This window comes from Cadophora gregata (genome assembly GCF_030347475.1).
Source record: "Cadophora gregata isolate MNR1 chromosome Unknown scaffold_1, whole genome shotgun sequence".
NCBI lineage: Eukaryota > Fungi > Ascomycota > Leotiomycetes > Helotiales > Ploettnerulaceae > Cadophora > Cadophora gregata.
Genome location: NW_026695924.1, coordinates 3,006,193 through 3,023,483, shown reverse-complemented (window position 1 = coordinate 3,023,483; position 17,291 = coordinate 3,006,193). Strand labels below are relative to the sequence as shown.

At 47.9% G+C, this 17,291-nt stretch overlaps 7 protein-coding genes across 7 annotated transcripts; 5 read left to right on the top strand and 2 right to left on the bottom strand.

Moving 5' to 3' along the window:
* Positions 1–339: 339 nt before the first annotated feature.
* Positions 340–1,266, top strand: ONS95_000962 (uncharacterized protein; the record flags this gene model as incomplete). Its single annotated transcript, XM_058494142.1, has 1 exon — positions 340–1,266. One exon carries the CDS (start codon positions 340–342, stop codon positions 1,264–1,266), a length of 927 nt encoding a protein of 308 aa, XP_058364345.1.
* A 53-nt stretch (positions 1,267–1,319) lies between these two features.
* On the bottom strand, positions 1,320–2,274 carry ONS95_000961 (uncharacterized protein; the record flags this gene model as incomplete). Its single annotated transcript, XM_058494141.1, has 4 exons — positions 1,320–1,715; positions 1,765–1,845; positions 1,901–1,938; positions 1,992–2,274. 4 exons carry the CDS (start codon positions 2,272–2,274, stop codon positions 1,320–1,322), a joined length of 798 nt encoding a protein of 265 aa, XP_058364344.1.
* Positions 2,275–4,199: 1,925 nt separating this feature from the next.
* Positions 4,200–4,982, top strand: ONS95_000960 (uncharacterized protein; the record flags this gene model as incomplete). The annotated part of the gene is made up of 1 exon (XM_058494140.1): positions 4,200–4,982. One exon carries the CDS (start codon positions 4,200–4,202, stop codon positions 4,980–4,982), a length of 783 nt encoding a protein of 260 aa, XP_058364343.1.
* A 1,687-nt stretch (positions 4,983–6,669) lies between these two features.
* On the top strand, positions 6,670–8,046 carry ONS95_000959 (uncharacterized protein; the record flags this gene model as incomplete). The annotated part of the gene is made up of 1 exon (XM_058494139.1): positions 6,670–8,046. The coding sequence occupies one exon, from the start codon at positions 6,670–6,672 to the stop codon at positions 8,044–8,046; it is 1,377 nt and encodes a 458-aa protein (XP_058364342.1).
* A 417-nt stretch (positions 8,047–8,463) lies between these two features.
* On the top strand, positions 8,464–11,666 carry ONS95_000958 (uncharacterized protein; the record flags this gene model as incomplete). Its single annotated transcript, XM_058494138.1, has 3 exons — positions 8,464–8,882; positions 9,206–9,748; positions 9,800–11,666. The coding sequence occupies exons 1-3, from the start codon at positions 8,737–8,739 to the stop codon at positions 11,664–11,666; spliced, it is 2,556 nt and encodes an 851-aa protein (XP_058364341.1). The 5' UTR covers positions 8,464–8,736.
* A 182-nt stretch (positions 11,667–11,848) lies between these two features.
* Positions 11,849–12,103, top strand: ONS95_000957 (uncharacterized protein; the record flags this gene model as incomplete). Its single annotated transcript, XM_058494137.1, has 1 exon — positions 11,849–12,103. One exon carries the CDS (start codon positions 11,849–11,851, stop codon positions 12,101–12,103), a length of 255 nt encoding a protein of 84 aa, XP_058364340.1.
* A 953-nt stretch (positions 12,104–13,056) lies between these two features.
* ONS95_000956 (uncharacterized protein) lies at positions 13,057–13,758 on the bottom strand (the record flags this gene model as incomplete). Its single annotated transcript, XM_058494136.1, has 2 exons — positions 13,057–13,179; positions 13,279–13,758. 2 exons carry the CDS (start codon positions 13,756–13,758, stop codon positions 13,057–13,059), a joined length of 603 nt encoding a protein of 200 aa, XP_058364339.1.
* Positions 13,759–17,291: the final 3,533 nt, after the last annotated feature.

Here is a 17,291-nt window from a genome sequence, read left to right as displayed (position 1 = left end):
AATTTTGGTGGCGCAAATACCTTAAACTAACAATGCAAAGATCATGCGCCGAAGCGGTGCAGCGGGCCAAAACAATTGCACAAGCTCAACTAAACCTACATCATTTTACGGCCGAAGCTTTAAACTTTCGAGGCCACTAAATCACATTTCTTTGAGGCTAGTAATTTGAGCCAAGTGCTTTGAAATCGACCTTGATGTCCCGTATTTTTGTTTCGTGATTTGTGTATAAAGTGCCATTGCAAGACAAAGTCCATTGCCTACATAAAGCTGGCAACATTCATACAATTCCATTCCAAACCTAAGAAGCACCATTCCTTCCCGTACCATCCACTTTACAAGATGCGCATCGCAATCGCAGGGTCTGGCGACATCGCCCACTACCTGTCCGAAGAAATTCTCGGAGCTTCCTTAGAGGTTACCGTCCTCTCCCGGCGCTCCAAGCCAGACTTCCCGAACTTGGATCATCCAGATCTGACCTTCAAGGTCGTCGATTTCACTTCTCAACCCTCCTTGGATGCGGCAATCTCAGATAGTGATGTCCTCGTTTCAACCTTGGCAGACTGGACCATGGAACTCGCGGATATCCAACGCAAGCTTCTAATCGCCTGTCAGAACTCCTTGAAGTGCAAACGTTTCATCCCCTCTGAGTTCGGAGGCAACCTGGACTCCTTCCCTGACCTTCCAGAATTCTATTCGTTCAACCGCATTCCTGTTCGCCAAGCCCTCGAACGTCAGACTGACGTGGAATGGACCTTGTTGAACATAGGCTGGTTATCAGATTATCAAGTCCCTTCACGCAATCGCTATCTCAAGAACATGGGTCCTGCATACCCCGTTGATTTCGAAAAAGGAGAGATGGTGATCCCTGGTACAGGAAACGACGAGATGGACTTCACCACCGCGAGAGATATGTGCAAGGCGATCGTGGCACTGTGTCTCACCACTGAGAAGTGGGAACCGATCATCTATGCTCACGGAGAACGAACGACTTGGAATCGTATTCGAGACTTGCTTGCAGGGACACCGTGGGGAAAGGGCCTGAAAGTGTCGCATGTTGCGAAGGAGGAGCTGGAGAGTGTTGCGGAGAACGGAAATGAAGAGGAGCAGATGATTGCGCAATTCAATTTGCAGACTTTTATTGGAACGAGCAAGTTGCCTTTTGAGAAGATGGACAGGCAGAAAGAGAAGTATTTCAAGGACATCGGTTTTCGAGCGATTGGGGAAATCGTCAGAGAGGTGCAAGAGAATGCAGCTGCCATTATCTGATAAATTTATTTTGATTACTATTAGCGGTCATACTATTAGTACTAGTCGACAGATCAATCCGAATCTTTTTCCTTTTCTTCTCCTCGAAACCAAGGATGGCTTAACGCTTCTCTTGCACTTGGTCGCCTGTCCACATCAACCGTCAGAAGACTTTCGGTAAAGTCAATGCATTGTGGGTCAATCGGCCCCTCCACTTTCTCCAACTCTTGTCTAATTGTCCCCACACTTATGAACTTTTGTTCAATACCGGTGTCAGGACGAACGAAACTATCGCTCGCAAGATACTCCGCCAGGGCAAACTCATCCACGATTTCCATTTTTGCAGAATCTGGTTTGGGAATTGGTCCCACCAGCCTCATAAGCTTGGCAATACACCAGTGATTGACACAGTCCTCAATAGTCTTGTCCGAGGGACCGAAGATGGTTTTGCCTGCCAGCCAATGCGCAAGCTGGAGATATTTAGCATTGTTTTGTTATCATATCTGAGGAAATTCTTACTGTTACACCAACACTCCAAATATCGGCTTTTGGCGTTATAGGAAGGTCAATCCAAACCTCTGGGGCTCGAATAACCACGCCCTGCAATACCCAACGATTAGATTCTTCCTCCATTAAAAGATAGTAATAGTCATACTTGAAATCGGACTTCAAGCATAGGGCCAGCAGACATTACTTGATAATCATCAACTTTCTTCTCTTAGATTCTCAGCTTCATCCTCACTCACAGTTCCCCAGATCGCCTAGCTTCGCAACAGGCAAAGGCGTATGCACGTCAGAGACGAAAACGTTGTTAGGATTTACATCCGTATGAACACCATGTTCACTGTCAATCACGACTAGAGCTTCGAGCAATGATCTGGCTACGATGCGGGGAAGCTCTGAACCATTTCGAAAGGGTTTCGATGGCAACTGCCACAAATCCGTATCCATCCATTCAAATACCATGCATTGTGGCTGTCCTAATGTTGAGGAAGCTGCATTTCCGTCATGTCCAATAGTGTCGACCATAGATCGAATAAAAGGGGAATTCGCGATGCTTTGGAACGAATAGTTGTGAAGTTCGCGGTTGTATTGGCTTTTGCTCATTTCTTCTGGGAAGTGCTTGATCGCCGCTCTACGACATATCAGCGATGACCATCTGCGGTGTCAGAGAACGCAACTTCTTACAATCTTAAGGATTGTGACGCATCTTCGTTCCCAAAGGGGACGATTTGAGCTTGGTATACAATCGGGTGCTTCAGGACTTTAATGACGCGGTAGGAAGCGACATGACCTCGCAAGACTTGTCCTACTGATAGGGTCATGATCGAAGCCCAGTTATCATTAATTCCTGTCAAGAGCCACGCCAGTAGGGTGGTGGGTTGTTTGGGAATGTTATACTGTGGATGGGAGCTTGTGGATATGTTGTTTATTTTCAGGTGGAGGAGCGCAGATCATATGAATCATACATTTTCCCCAATCATTTGTTGGAAGATTTGTTTTTACAGTAAATTTGCGTTGGTCTTATCCCTTCAAAATACTCAATTGAGCGGCAATCTCAGGGGTCGTTGCCAAGGCGATAAGCACAAGGAGATAATGGACAGCTCCAAAAGCCGTCTCTTTCGTACCAACGCTCTTCTCGATCCCAGCTGCGTCAACAGAGACGCCGAGCCAGGTAGTAGTGAAAGTAACGGACAGCCTCAGGTCGTGACGAATAGCCCACTGATGTATCAACGGGTGATGCCTTGAGCATGCCCATTCTTCGACGTGGTACGACGCACTCCAAAATGCAATCACCGTATGCCCCCTTCTTTTAAGCTGGTCTGGAGTGACTTCGGTCTGGTAGAGGAAACGCCAGAGAAGAGGGAAGCATATGCCGTACCCTGCGAGGAATCCACACCAGATGAAGGATGGATGTATATCCCACAGGTCCAGTCCATTACATAGAAACTTATACTAAGCATGGTGTGGGATGATTGTGAGTATCAAAATTCTTCGCTTGAACTGCTTCTGAACTTCTATACGATTTTGAGCACAAAGCTACCGGAAACAAGATTCACCGCGAGGTCGAAGGCAGGGACGGGTGTGGACCCTCCTCTTGGAAAAGCTTTTGGAGCATGTTGATAGTTACCTTAGGATGAACGCCTCACCTGTTCTCGAGAGAAGACATGTTGAGGTATCGTGAGATAAATGTCTTGAGTGACTCGATTATCCTGTCCCTGGAAAGTCGCCTGTTGTCAAAGCTGGTCTTCCGAGAATGGGGAAAATATTTGACTGTAGAGCAGAGGCTACAAGAAACTCCTCCACCTTATCATGCCGGTATTGCTGAGCACTACGAGAAAATCGAGAGCTGGATGCACATGTTGAGGGATATTTTCTGGAGTATCACACCGATTTGCAAGCGCCATTGGGAAGATGTTTATTTGCATTGATGGGTCTGAGGATGAAACGCACATTATTATGCATGGGAGGACAAGAGTATAATGAGTATTCCGAGGAAAGTCTGGAGAAGTGAGCTCGAGAGACTTGGTGGTGGGCATTCAGCACCAACACAATACCTTTAGGTTGATAACAAAGCCAGAAAAGTTATCAGAAGCAGGATATATTCCATTGGAATCCAGCGCCGGTCTTTTTATGTCTTATTTTCGCTCGAACGGTCAATCAAGGCTAGGTGAACAGGTTCGCAGGCCATGTTTCGTCTTGCATCACTTAATCATACGTGGGATACTCATGGGAAAAAAACATGAGGAGAAATTCCGCTCTTCGGAGAGCAAACGTCTCATATTGAAACATTTCGAGATACAGCCTAAATAAATGATAATTTTGCCGAGGCACAGCAGTATCAATGCATCAATGCCAAGTTGGTAGCTTCGCCCCACTTCACCCTCTGGTAAGTACATCTTTTTGTCATCATCTTTCCTGACCTCGTTAACACGCCTACCAAAACAATTAACATGTCTGAACATTCCATTTCAGATTCTGAAAATGAAGCTTCAGCTTCTGCATCAGGCTCTGATTCCTCCTCTTCTGAGTCTCGTCAAGCCTCGCCATCTCCATCGCCAACCCCGCCGCTAGACAGGGAATTCACGATCTTTTCCCTCCTACCACCAGAACTCCGCCGCAAGATATGGACGCACACATTTCCGCCTCGTCTGCTCCCTGTGAATGACTGGCACACACCTAGTCTTTGGAACCGAGGTGGCCTCCCAATTGCCTTGCACGTGAATGAGGAGTCCCGTGATTTGGTCCACTCCTTATATCCCATGGTCGACGTCGCCAAATCTCGTTTCAACACTGAGACTGATACGATGATATTATCAGGATGGACGGAAAGGGACCTAATGAGATATCTTCCTACGTTGCGTGAGAGTGAGTTAGCGGGCAGGATCCGCTTGTTGGCTCTCAGTCATGCTCTTCACTGGCATTTCGACGAGCATCGCGTATGGGGACCGCGAGCTCATTTACTCGAGGCGCTGGAGTCTACGGTCCGAGCCATGACTGGGTTGAAGGAATTGATCATCGTGTATGAGATCAGGGGGACTTCCGGAAACAGGAAAGCGAATGCCTTTCCCAGATTCTCAGAGAAGCTATTGGACCATAGACAGCCGGATCACTATGATGCGCAGCGGCAAAAGATGTATCATCTGAACTGGGATGAAATCAGAGAGCCGGAAAGTTTCTATTCAGCCTGGACCAATGCGAAGGTGTATCCTGTGTATGGTTATATCGGCGGTTGAGGATGACCGTTAGGATGAAATCCCAACTTCTGGATCGACGTGCCTCCGGATTCCATCGCCACTTTGATCGCGGCATGCATCTGTTGGGGTGAATATCCGAGGAACAGTTAGGTAGGACATGCTGGTCATCGATTTCGATGCTGTATCTATATCGATTCATGTCTTCTCCAAATACTTACCTAAGGTAGCTTAGGTACCGTACCTTCCGCAGAACGTAAGACATGATAGAAACCGGTCTAGTGCATATACCTATGGCTGAGATCTCGAATTCAGGACGTGATCCTGCGCATAATTAAGCCCAAAATGAGGTCTGTAAGGTACCTTAGGCAAGGTATTTTAAGGGACCTATGTAGGTAGGTTCCAGGTAGATTCCAATACCCCAGTCATGTGATGAGCATTGCCCCAAAGAAGAAACGGAAGGGATTTTTCGCCAAAGCTGCCTTGTCTGCGCTTGAGGTGGTCTTTCGCAACATACCATACCATACCATATCACACCATGATCACGAAGTTCTTCACATGGAGGGCCAACGCGCAGCAATGGCGCATGTTGCTACTGGTCGAAGAAAGAGAAGGCCAATGATCAAATGTCTCCGCCATGCCATCGTTCGACTTTGACTTTGTGAATTACCGTAATTTACCTAGCTACTGTATGTATGCTTACGAGCCCTGGTCGAATATGCGGATGCGCCTTTCACAGTGCACCAACCTCACCTTACCGTGAGGACCATCCAAAGGCCACCCGTCAAACTCAGCACCTGCACCTGCACCTGTTGCTGGATCTCCGATCAAGTACTGTACTGTAAGTTAAGTTGACCAAGCCCTACTGTAACAATTATTCCGCACCCCGATTATTTCTAATTACTCGTAGACGTCCATGGTCTTCATCCGCATTCGACGGTCAGACGGCGGTCCAAATCTCACCACTCAAGGTTTTGTCGTTTGATGGAATTCCACTGCTCAGTTCAGTTCAGTCCAGTTCAGTCCAGTTCAGTAATCAATCGTCTCTCCAATCTCACCCCAAATGCACGCCAAACCAGGGGTCTGCGAATCAAAGGGCATGCCGCACTGACAAATTAAAGCAAGTCCCGTCTCACTGAGGACGCTGCCATTCTGCCTCATCGCTAGATTTCATTATTCAGCAGACTGCGGCATCCTGAACACGCCATCGAATTGTAATTCGCCTAAGCGAGCGCAAGCCACCATTGCTTACATCCGTGGACGGGCTGTCGACGTCGCTTGCATAGCTGCAAGCCTTCTTCTCAACATCCGTTTCATACTGGGCTACAGTAAGTCAGTTCGTGATTGGATCCTGGAGTGCAAGTTCATTTGGTGGTTTCGGCGATAACTGCCAACGTGCGTTTGTCAGGAAGGCTGCTTACTTGCGGCGGAATAACCCTTGAACGGAGGTATGGCTAGGACCTCATATCAGAATGGGAGAGCGCCGAGTAGTGCTTGATGCGAGTAGAAGGTATATAGGTATTGGAGCTTTGCCTATATTCGCTTTCTTGCAACCATTTCAATTTCATTCTCCTCTTCGCATCCTCGCTTCAGATTCAGTCTGACCTATCCCGTCTCTTTCGAACTTTTTGTTCTCAGCCTCATCTTCATCCCTTGGCAGCGTTGCTCATTCAATATTGTCTTTCCTCTCCAAGCACAACCTGAAACGAAGCCCCAGGAATCCCCAATCATGGCGGAACTGCTGAGAGAAGCCCCACTGGGCCAAATCATTCGCTGGGTCACCAAAGGCAGGTATCTCCAATATCCAGAAGAAAAAGAGGGATTCGAACTCCCAGCCACATACAACGCGCTTCTCAACGCGTCAGAGAAAAAGACGGTTGCTGCCACCAGGACCAATACCCGAGGGACCCAGGAGCGAGCTGAACGTCAACGATCACAGTCCACTTCGTCAAGTGATTCCGAGACTGTTGACACCTCTGAACTCGAAAAGGCTCAGACACAGAGAGAAGAACCTTCCGCATATACACCAGCGGACAAGGACGTCGAAGCTCTCTCCCTTAGTCGAACGAAGAGCCGTCATGAAACCGTACCTTATACCGAAGCAAGACTCGAGCTTGAGGCAGAACTCTCTCTTGCTCGCACAGAAACTAGACCTATCGTTCCCCTCAAGACCTCCGATGGAAACATCCTCGTTGACTGGTACACTACCGATGATCCAGCGAATCCTCAAAATTGGTCCAATGGCAAACGCGCCTTTGTCTCGATAGTCATTTGTTTATACACATTCGTCGTCTACACCGGCTCTGCAATCTACACTTCCAGCGAAGAAGGCGTAATCCACAAATGGGGTCTCCGTCCAGTCGATGCCGCTCTGCCCCTTTCCCTATACGTCCTCGCCTATGGAATGGGTCCATTGATCTGGGCTCCTCTCTCTGAAATTCCCATCATCGGCCGCTCCCCAGTGTATGCTTCGACCATGGCACTCTTCACGATCCTCTCCTTGCCAACCGCCATGGTCGACAACTTCGCTGGTCTCCTCGTCCTCCGTGTCCTCCAGGGATTCTTTGGATCTCCTTGTCTTGCCAACGGTGCAGCAACCATGCAAGACATGTACTCTCTCCTATACCTTCCCTACGCTCTCGTCGCCTGGGTGTCAGCAGCGTACTGCGGCCCTGCTCTTGGCCCTCTTCTGTCAGGCTTTGCAGTGACCGCGAAAGGATGGCGATGGTCCCTCTGGGAGATCCTTTGGGCAGCCGGACCCATCTTCCTCGTAATGTTCATGCTTCTCCCGGAGACCTCCACACCCAATATCCTCCTCCGCCGGGCCAAGCGTCTCCGCAAGCTCACAGGCGACAATCGTCTTCTCTCTCAGTCTGAAATCGACCAGAAGGAAATGTCAGCTTCCAAGATCCTCGTCGATGCCATCGTCAAGCCCATCGAAATCACAATCAAAGATCCCGCGATCGCGTTCGTCAATGTCTACACCGCAATCATATACGGTGTGTACTACTCCTTTTTCGAGGTTTTCGAAATGTCCGGCATCGAAGTGAGAGTAATAAATTCTATAGACCGACTTATTAGGTATAGTAAGGGTAAGGTAAGCTAAGCAAGCGAGATATCACGTGTAGATTGACTACCTACCTACCTACTCGGCCTCCACGGCAGTGGCCCCCGGAGGGAAATACATAAGGTACGGTATCAAAGTTCCCTTAACGTTTAAACAGGAGTTTCTATGAGAGTTTAATTTCCCTCCGGGGGCCACTGCCGTGGAGGCCGAGTAGTTTCTGCATAATAGAAAGTCATGGCTAGAGCTCAGTAGGATGTTCCAGATGGAGGACAATTGCAGGAAAGTATTAGTTCTTATCACGAAAACAACCACTTGCCCAAAAGTACTTTTCATTATACCTACAGTTATAGGAATGATCCTACGTACTGCAAAGGTGTTAACTATCTTTCAAAATTTGAGAGTAAGTCAGCAGTTCGGGGAAATTTTTGAGGGGAACTGTCAGGTAGGCAGGTACAGAACAGGAAAGAGGAAGCCCCCCTCCTCCTCTTTCCTGTTCCGGGGGGCGGGTAGCTAAGTAACGTCACTCTCTTCTTCCTTTCTTTCCTTTTCTTCTTTCTTCTTCATCTCATTTCCCCCTCTTCCCCTCCTCCCTCCTCCTCCGACACTGTCTGATCATCATCTATTCATCAGAGAAAAACATGGCAGACGATCCTTTCAACTCCTCCGACATTGAATTCTCGCCCGTTAGTGCAACGCTTCACTAATGCGGGCGCCCAGAGCATTGCATCCATGAGAGATTCTCTCTTCGAGGATCGCATCGCATCAAAGAAGAGGCTTCACGGTCTAACAGACGCTCGCGGTGCCCCCCAAACGCAGTATGGTCGGCGTCTATGGCTCAATCGTATTCAGCAGTACGCAGAGAATAACCGCAGCACGTAAGTTTGTTTCCTTTTCCCTTATCATGGCATGGCTTGCTCTTCTTTCCATTACATGGCTTGCTCTTCTTACTATTGTATGCTTGCTTTAAACGTGGCATAGTTTTCTCTTCTTGCCACTGCATGTTTTCCCGTTATCATTACATGGCTTACTCTTTTTATCAATGCATGGCTTTTCCTTATCATTACATGGCATGCTCTTCTTACACTGCTTGGCTTGGTCAACATGTCATTAAATGGCATACTCTTCGTATCAGTGCATGGCTTGCTTAACCCTTTGCGTATTGACCTTGAGACTAGTAGCTGACAGTTTGCTCGATTAGGATCGACCATAACAAGGGCCCCGACTACACCATGATCATACGCTTCATCAACACAGTGGTCAAACACATCAAGGCACGCGAAGCTCATGCTCACGTCCCAATGCGCCAGGGCATCAAGAGAGGGATCGGACGCCTGTGCTCGGCGTTAGTGTTTGAGTATCCTAACTTCACCCTGAGCAAGCACGAGTCGGTCAAGATCGACGCTGTCGTTGACGAACTGGCCATGGAAGGGAAGCTAGAGCGAGGTCGACGACGTAAAGCCAATCAGTGGGTGGGCGTGGCTATAATTGAGAAGATGTGCAGGTGCTGGCTGCAGGCAGCACTGGATGAGGGATGCTTGTCATGGGACATCGTCATCCACAAAGTACTTTGCGTTGCGCTTCAGACGGCCTTGGCTGCCAGGAGTGGAGACATTACACTGAGCAAAGGCTACACGACCGAGTACATGCAATGGAGCGATTTGGTGATGAAGCTCTCAGAGCATGGAGATGCATTGGACGACATCGAATTGACGTGCACCCTGAGATTCGAGAAGAACAAGAAGTTAGAGTCTCCCTTCCATTCGATGTGCTACAAAGCTGACCAGAGGTCTAGACTCGAGACGAATGATGATCGAGATCTTCCATTGAAGCCCTTGAGCGACGCCTCGTTGAATGTCATCTGCCCGGTCAAGCTTCTGCTCATCCAGGCCCTCCGCTCGGGAAACCTCTCCTCCTCATTAGATGAGACGCTCAAACAAGCATCTCTTCGCCGCGACCGGACCATCCAGTGGCTGTACCCAGAACGCCCGGTCCTTCCCCAACTCCTCAAGTCCAGTGCATTCATCGCGTGGGACAAACCGGCAGGCCCAGGACAGGTCAACAAGAACACGAAGGATCTAGGGCTCGTGGCCGGCGTGCTAGCGCATATTATCTCGCATGACGTGCGGCGGGGTGGACTTCGTGATCTGGCAAATCTGAAAATCCCATCCGCTCCCATGGCCCCGATGGGTGTTGCAAGCAAGGAGGTGGCCGTTGCGGCGGGTCATTCCATGGGCAGCTACCTCAAAGGGACCACGGACAAGTACGTGGGACCCGTTGAGCGGGAAAACTACACTGCACGCGCTGCACAGATGTTTGTCAGTCGAAAGGCACCCGAGATGGGTCAGAGATTTCAGAAGACGCGGCTCACCAAGGCTGAAGTGTCCCTGTACTGTGAAGAGCATGACATCGATCCCACAGACAAGAACGGACGACAGAGAGCAGGCGACGCAATCCATCGCAAGAGAAAGGCGGATTGGATCGAGTCTGAGAAGAAACGCCCAAAGCTACCCACCAAGACACTCAAACCGTCCTCGTCCAAAAGTACTTTCCAGCCACTGTCGGTTCCATCACCACTACCCACCACCACCACCACCACCACCACCTTGACGACGTCAGACAGCGTCCCAACTTCTCTGATCGACCCACGCCTTCTCCTGCTTGACGGAGATGCTCCATCTCCTCCGCCAACCGATGGAGCAGCGCATGACGAGGATGCCGCAGCTCAGAGATTGTGTGCCATGATCTACGATGACGTCGAGGATGCCGCGGAGGATGAACAAGCAATGGTCCTTGATATCTTCCTGGAGAACATCGTCTCCAAGGGCCCTGTCAGCGTGTTGACCCTTCCTGGACCTGAGTTTGTGAATGCATTGTCCAGAATCAACTGTGTCCGAAATGTCCGACTCCAAGAGCACCTCCGTTCACTTGATGAGCACCTCCCGCAATATTGTCCTATGGGAAATTCAAGAGATTATCCAACGATGTTTGTGTACCGCTGCAGCAACTGCGATACCTACACCACGCAGCGCAAACAATACCTGGAGGTTCACCAGCTATCTTGCACGCGTAAGAACGGAGGAGAACAACCCGGAGAGAAGCAAGAGAAGCAAGAGAAGCAAAAGGAGTCATTCCCCTGCACGCGCGAAGGTTGTACAAAGGTCTTGATGAGCGTGTCGTCTCTCCAAGCGCACGTGGCGGGTGATCATATCTGGGAACCGAAGGCATGTCATGTTGCCGGATGCACGAATGATAGGGTTTTCCAGAAGCGCAACGATCTTTCTAATCACCTACAGCAATTCCATCGTCCCATAGCACCACCAATCCACTGCTCTTTTCCCGGATGCACTTCGCAGACCCTGTGGGATCAAATGCACAAGTACACGCAACATCTCAAGCTTCGACATCGGCTCGCGTTTCAGAAGGATCAGAAGCCATACTTGCCAGAAGGCGGACCGTCCCAGAGGCTGTCATCGGCAGTGCCGTTTCGACCAACCGCATGCCTGATCCCAATCGCAGGATCACCGACTTGCGAAGCCATTTGGAAGCATGCTTCAAGTCTGACACGCCATTTGAGCAGGGGAGTTCATGCTCTGAGTCTGGAAGAGGCTCAGCAAATCACTATGAAATACACAAGTGATAACTCTAAGCAGTCAACCTAGGAATAGACGGCGTCTGAAGCTTTAGCTAATAAAACACTGTGGGGCTGAAATATCCTAACGTATATTAATTAGACTCCTACGTTAGATACAAGTAGCTAGGAGTAGCTAGAGATAATAGAGTAATACACTGGATCGCACCCACGATAGGCATCACGATCTATGGTGCATCGGTCTTCATCGTCATGCAATGTATCTTCGTCTATGTCCCGCTTTCGTACCCGCAATACGCAGCTAGCTTGTTTGCCGGGAACGATTTCTTGAGGAGTGCGTTTGCATGTGGTAGTATTCTGTTTGGCAGACCGTTGTTCATCAATTTGGGCGTTGGAAAGGGTGTCAGTGTGCTTGGTGGTCTGAGCGTCATTGGTATCATTGGGATGTTTGCACTCTACGTGTTTGGAGCCAAGCTGAGAGCGAGGTCGAAGTTCGCTATTGCATAAACTAGGACTTCGCACTGGCATAATTTGATTATGGCGTGAAAGGAGGGTGTGGTAATGGTTGGTTTGACTAGCGTAATGTTGTGAGGGATGTGGAATAGATGATAGGACTTTGGTCTGGAGTTTGTTTGGAAGGAAGCTATATGCAAGTGGACGTCTGCTGGTCTGCTGGTCTGCTGGTCCGTGGGATCGAAAAGTAATCAATAGAATGTTAATGATAACTGAGCCAAATTCCAATTTGGTCCTATTCTGGGTATGGTCTTCGATCGTGCTATCATGGATTCGTAGCCACATGAAAATGAGATGGCTTTTGGAAAACTTTGTTGAGCCGAAATTTCCTGGCTTGTATTGATTGGACTCCTATGCCAGATACAGTTAGCTTGGAGTAGTTAGAGATAGTAACCATGCAATACAATGCAGTGCAAATTGGAATTAAGAATCCGAATATCCTTGAACCCATATTGCTTGTCTCGCGGCGCTCCGTACATAATACTCAAACGCTTGGTCCAGATGACTGAACCCATCATCTTCTCAGACTCCAGTACATTCAACTGCGAGCACATTTCTAATACCTTGTTCCGAGACTCAAGACCCTAAAGATTATCTTACCTTATAAGCGGCGCGATCTGCACCTTCTCGGACCAAGTCCACAACACGTAATGGACCTTAAATATCTGGATAAGGTATTTTCTCAAGCCGATGCGTGATTGGAAGGATTACAACTGGTCCTAAATATGGCCCAACGGGTAGAAATCAATAATTGTCTTCTAAATTTGATGTGTGAACAATTGCGGCTGTTCCACATGATCACTGCTCTGTCCACCTTGAGCATACACAGACGATCTTCAAGGTCCTGATCACCCATTTTGCCGAACTTGATTTGACAACTCTTTAACAGCTCCAGAACTCTGCTCCTTCCACGAAATGCGGAAACTTCTCCAAAGCCCTATCATGACTCATGAGGCTGGCTTATGTGGGAAGAATGCATCTTCCAGCACGTTACCGTCTTCTAATGTCACTGGTTCCGAATCTAACATTACGAATAGCATACGACACCATTGATCAGTTTTGTTGATCCACTGAGTCAGCAGTTAGTAACATGGACCAAGGAAAAATATAAAAAGGAAACACTGAAAATATGAAAAGATAAACAGAAGGAAATCAGGAGCAAAACGTACAGAATGTATATTTCCTCTCTGAACGCACATCTCTCCCTGCCCGATCTTTATCTCATCCCCATCATCAACCCTCAACACAATCTCTCCCTTCAAAACAACCATGTAATCTAGCGTTCTCGTTCTATGAAACGCACTCGTCGTGTTAGGCGGAACATCGGACGTGCAGAATACGGTTCCGTTATCCCCAGGTCGAGGGATTGATGTGGTGCTTGAGGAGAGTGGCGGAGCGATGTTGGATGGTGGGAAGGATGAGGTAGAGAATAGCGTTGTGAAGCCTGTTGCTTGCGGTCCGAATGGGTGATAGGGAGTGAGCGTTCTTTCAGAGGAGATGGTGGATTGGCCGGTGGAGGTGTTTGAGGCAATTACTAGGCGGGGTGGTGGGAGATTGGACATTTTGCTACATAGGTGAGCTTTAAGGGGTAAAGAACTGATTTTGAGAAAGAAGGGTGGAACGTGAGAGCAGAGGGGGATGGAAATCATAAACCATGTGTACGCGAGGAGTACGGTACTAAATACCTCTCGGCTTCACAAGCCACGGAAAGTCGGTGTCTACTTAGCTGATAAGTGCCTCTAACCATCCAAGCGCGACGCCTGGCGTACGGCGTAGCTTTGAAATATATCTTCATATCTAAGTCAGCCGGCACCCACACGGCTTTACCCCATGCCAGGCCGGTATGACGTCGGGCTGCAAACAGTCGATTTCAGGGGGTTGTCCGGACTTAGGCGAGAATCCAGCGATCTCCGATGTTTAGCGAACCCCTTTGCAAGCGAGAATCATCCACAGACCTTTGCCATCTTCAAGAGTGATTTGATCGGCAATTTTTCTACGAAAGCTATCCCTATTAGTCGATATTCTTAACTGTAATGTATTGAAGCTCGATGTTCATTTATCTTCCTCTGCTACTCTATCATGATTGGACGTCAATATCATATCCTAGAAGGCAGACAAGCTAATGCCTCCGGGAAAGGAGCAGTTTCGGCGTTGGGAAAACTCGTGTGAGCATGGCTATATCAGTAGCTCGAGATGAAAAAGCCTCTCTGGTCAGCGTACGCGCTTACCTGAGAATTAAGTTATAACTTGCCTGTCCATGAAGCTCTCATAATTTGCTTCGCCACGAAGTTGCTGCGCAATCGTGGAGTTGACAATTAACGCCTGAATGAACATAAGCCTCTAACGTATAATCTGTGCTGAGTCTATCGGAGCTGTATTGTCGCGAACCTTTACTGTTGTATAAACGCAACTGGAGTTTGTGGCTTCTGAGCTGTTTTTAACACATCAGACGAGCGCACTTTCAGGCGAGCTCAGCTACTGTGACCAAGAGCTCAAAAGTACCTTTCAAGCCGTAGTCAGGACTCCCTAACTGCCAATTGTTATTTCAAATCCTCTGAGCCGTTTAGAACAATGATTTTTAAAGTTTCCAACTGTCGATACATGCGAAGTAAGCAAGTTATTCCTGAACAAAAAATCGATCGAAGATCCAATGTGTAGAGCGCATAAACCAAGCGATTAAAGATATCATGATTGTTGCACTTTGATCTTCAAGCGTGTGTTTTATGGCAAATTGGACCAGATGAACCTGAAGCGTGAGCTCGCGGCTCGGTCAGAGCTCTTTTGGAAGGCTATGAAGCACTGCTTGCTTCAGACTGAACATCTCAACAATGACTAAGTAGATTCATCTCTACCATTAAAACTTCACCTATTCGTCCAAGATGTATGTAAAATGACTGATACTCGGGAAATCTATCATCTACTGGTTCCGCAGCTACTGGTAATAGTATAATTCGGGTTACAAAAGTTCCGATGATCCTTCCTAGGGAATGGGTCATCTCCCTCTGTATTGAAAGAACGATTGATCATAGGAAGTGTTTCTTCTCTGATCAGCGAGCATGTCGTTTTGCCAACTTGAGCCGACCACCAGGACAAAGCACCAAGGTAAAGCACCACGGCTATCTGGCTCTGGAGCTGTCAAAGGGACAGATGAGAACAAATCTCAAGAGCAAATGCTCCCAGAACAAGTACAACTTCAAGAGTTCTAAGAAACTTCCTGCGTATCCTGCACAGAACCTCTGTTCCTGGGGATTCCAGCAGCCAAGTGGCTGGCGGCTGACAGTTGGAAAACAGATGAATCTACGAGATTTCTCGGATCGCGGATACATATTAGCCGTCTGCTCATAGACACGGCTTGTTGTTTGGACAGCATCCTGGCAGTATGTACGGACGCTATGACGGGAACACTAGTGTTCACTGCGTCATGATTGTAAAGAATCCGAGGGCATGCTCGTACGAAGAGAATTCGGTCCAACTGGACGGAGCATGATCCTCGTGGAATTTGAAAAATTGGAGACTCTGAGAGAGCTAAGCGAAAATTGCATCAATAAGTCTTGATGGTAAAGTGAAATAATATGATCGCCAGATCCGTAAGAATACATTGTTGAGTACATGAGATGTATTCTTTGATTGGTAGCCAAGATTTCATTGGAACTATGCGCTGTGTTTTCAAAGACGAATAAAGCCCCGGATTTTTGAAAATGCACAGGAGGCCTTGCTAGTAAGCCACTGTACTCGGGAAGATCGTCTTCAAAAGGTGTCCACGCAAAGATAGACATGGCTGAACTCCCTTTGATGATATTCAACTGTAATCGAACGAAGGCTTGAGAGTCTTCTCCGTAAAGCATTGCCATGTTGACGTCGAATATTCCAAGCCAACAGTATGTTATGTTTTCTTCCCTAGTTGCTTTTCGGAGGCATGCCCATGAGATATATACAGCAACTGCTACTTTCGGAAGGCTCCTGCGGCCTGTCAACATATCCTCGCTGACGCCACTAATCTGTACAATCTCACAACACAGGCTCACGACATGCCCAATTCCCTCGAAAGACTGCATTGGCTTAGGCGCGATGGGCTCTTGTAAGGCCCACGCTCGGCCAACCCATCTATAGCCTGCCAGAGTCTCACCGTCTTCCTCCAGGTCGGCAAGAAAGGAAAAGCATACATGTGCTTCTTGTTACTACTTGAACATGGGATTGATTGCTTCACTCAGCTCTCCACTGCTGGAATCTTCAATGCAGCAGGTACCGACCCAAGCATAATCCAGATCGTGTTCTGTCTGGGATAAAGTGCAAGTCATCCTGATCTTCTTAAATCCTTCCTTGTCTGCAATCGGCGATGATTTAACGCCCTGGGCCATTGCCCTGAAGGAGAATTCATCCTTATCATAGCCCCATATATGCGAAAGAATAGCATGAGGCGGAATATCTTTGAAGCCAGTAAACATCTCCAGCTTAGGATCACCAAGACCGCTCCCTCAAGGTATACCTTCTTCCACCTGGCCCGCATGTCAGCGGACAGGCAATCATAATCAAGCCACGACCAAGGCTGAGCTCAACCACAAGGGACACACGAGACAAGGATCTCAAGGTGCTATCACTACGGTGGCAACGGCTCTCCATTCCAATGGAAATATTCTCTATAAATATAGAGGTATTTTATGGAAAATCTTTCTATAGGAATAGAGAGTCGTTACTTACAATTATAGAGAATATTTCCATGATTATGGATTTCATGCCATATAAAATAAAACATAGAAATATCTATAAATCTATAATTATGGATTTTCCTCTATTTTTATATATTTAGTTCTATAGATAATATTTAAAGTTTCCTACTCTCTACTTCCCTACCTTTTTACCTTAACTTCCCACTTTCCTGCCTCCTTACCTCCTTACCTACTATGAGACCTACTATAGAGAGACTTACCGTGAGACTTACCGTGGAGAGATTAGAGAGACCTACTGTGGAGAGACCTACTGTGACTGTGGAGAGATTGGAGAGACCTACTGTAGAGAGACCTACTATAGAGAGACCTACTGTAAGACCTACCGTGGAGAGATTGGAGAGACTTACTGTAGAGAGAGACCTACCGTGGAGAGAGGTAAAGAGAGAAAGAAAAGAGGGCGGGGGGGGGGGGGGGGGGGGGGGGGAAGGGGAGGGGGATCATATGGAAGGATTAAA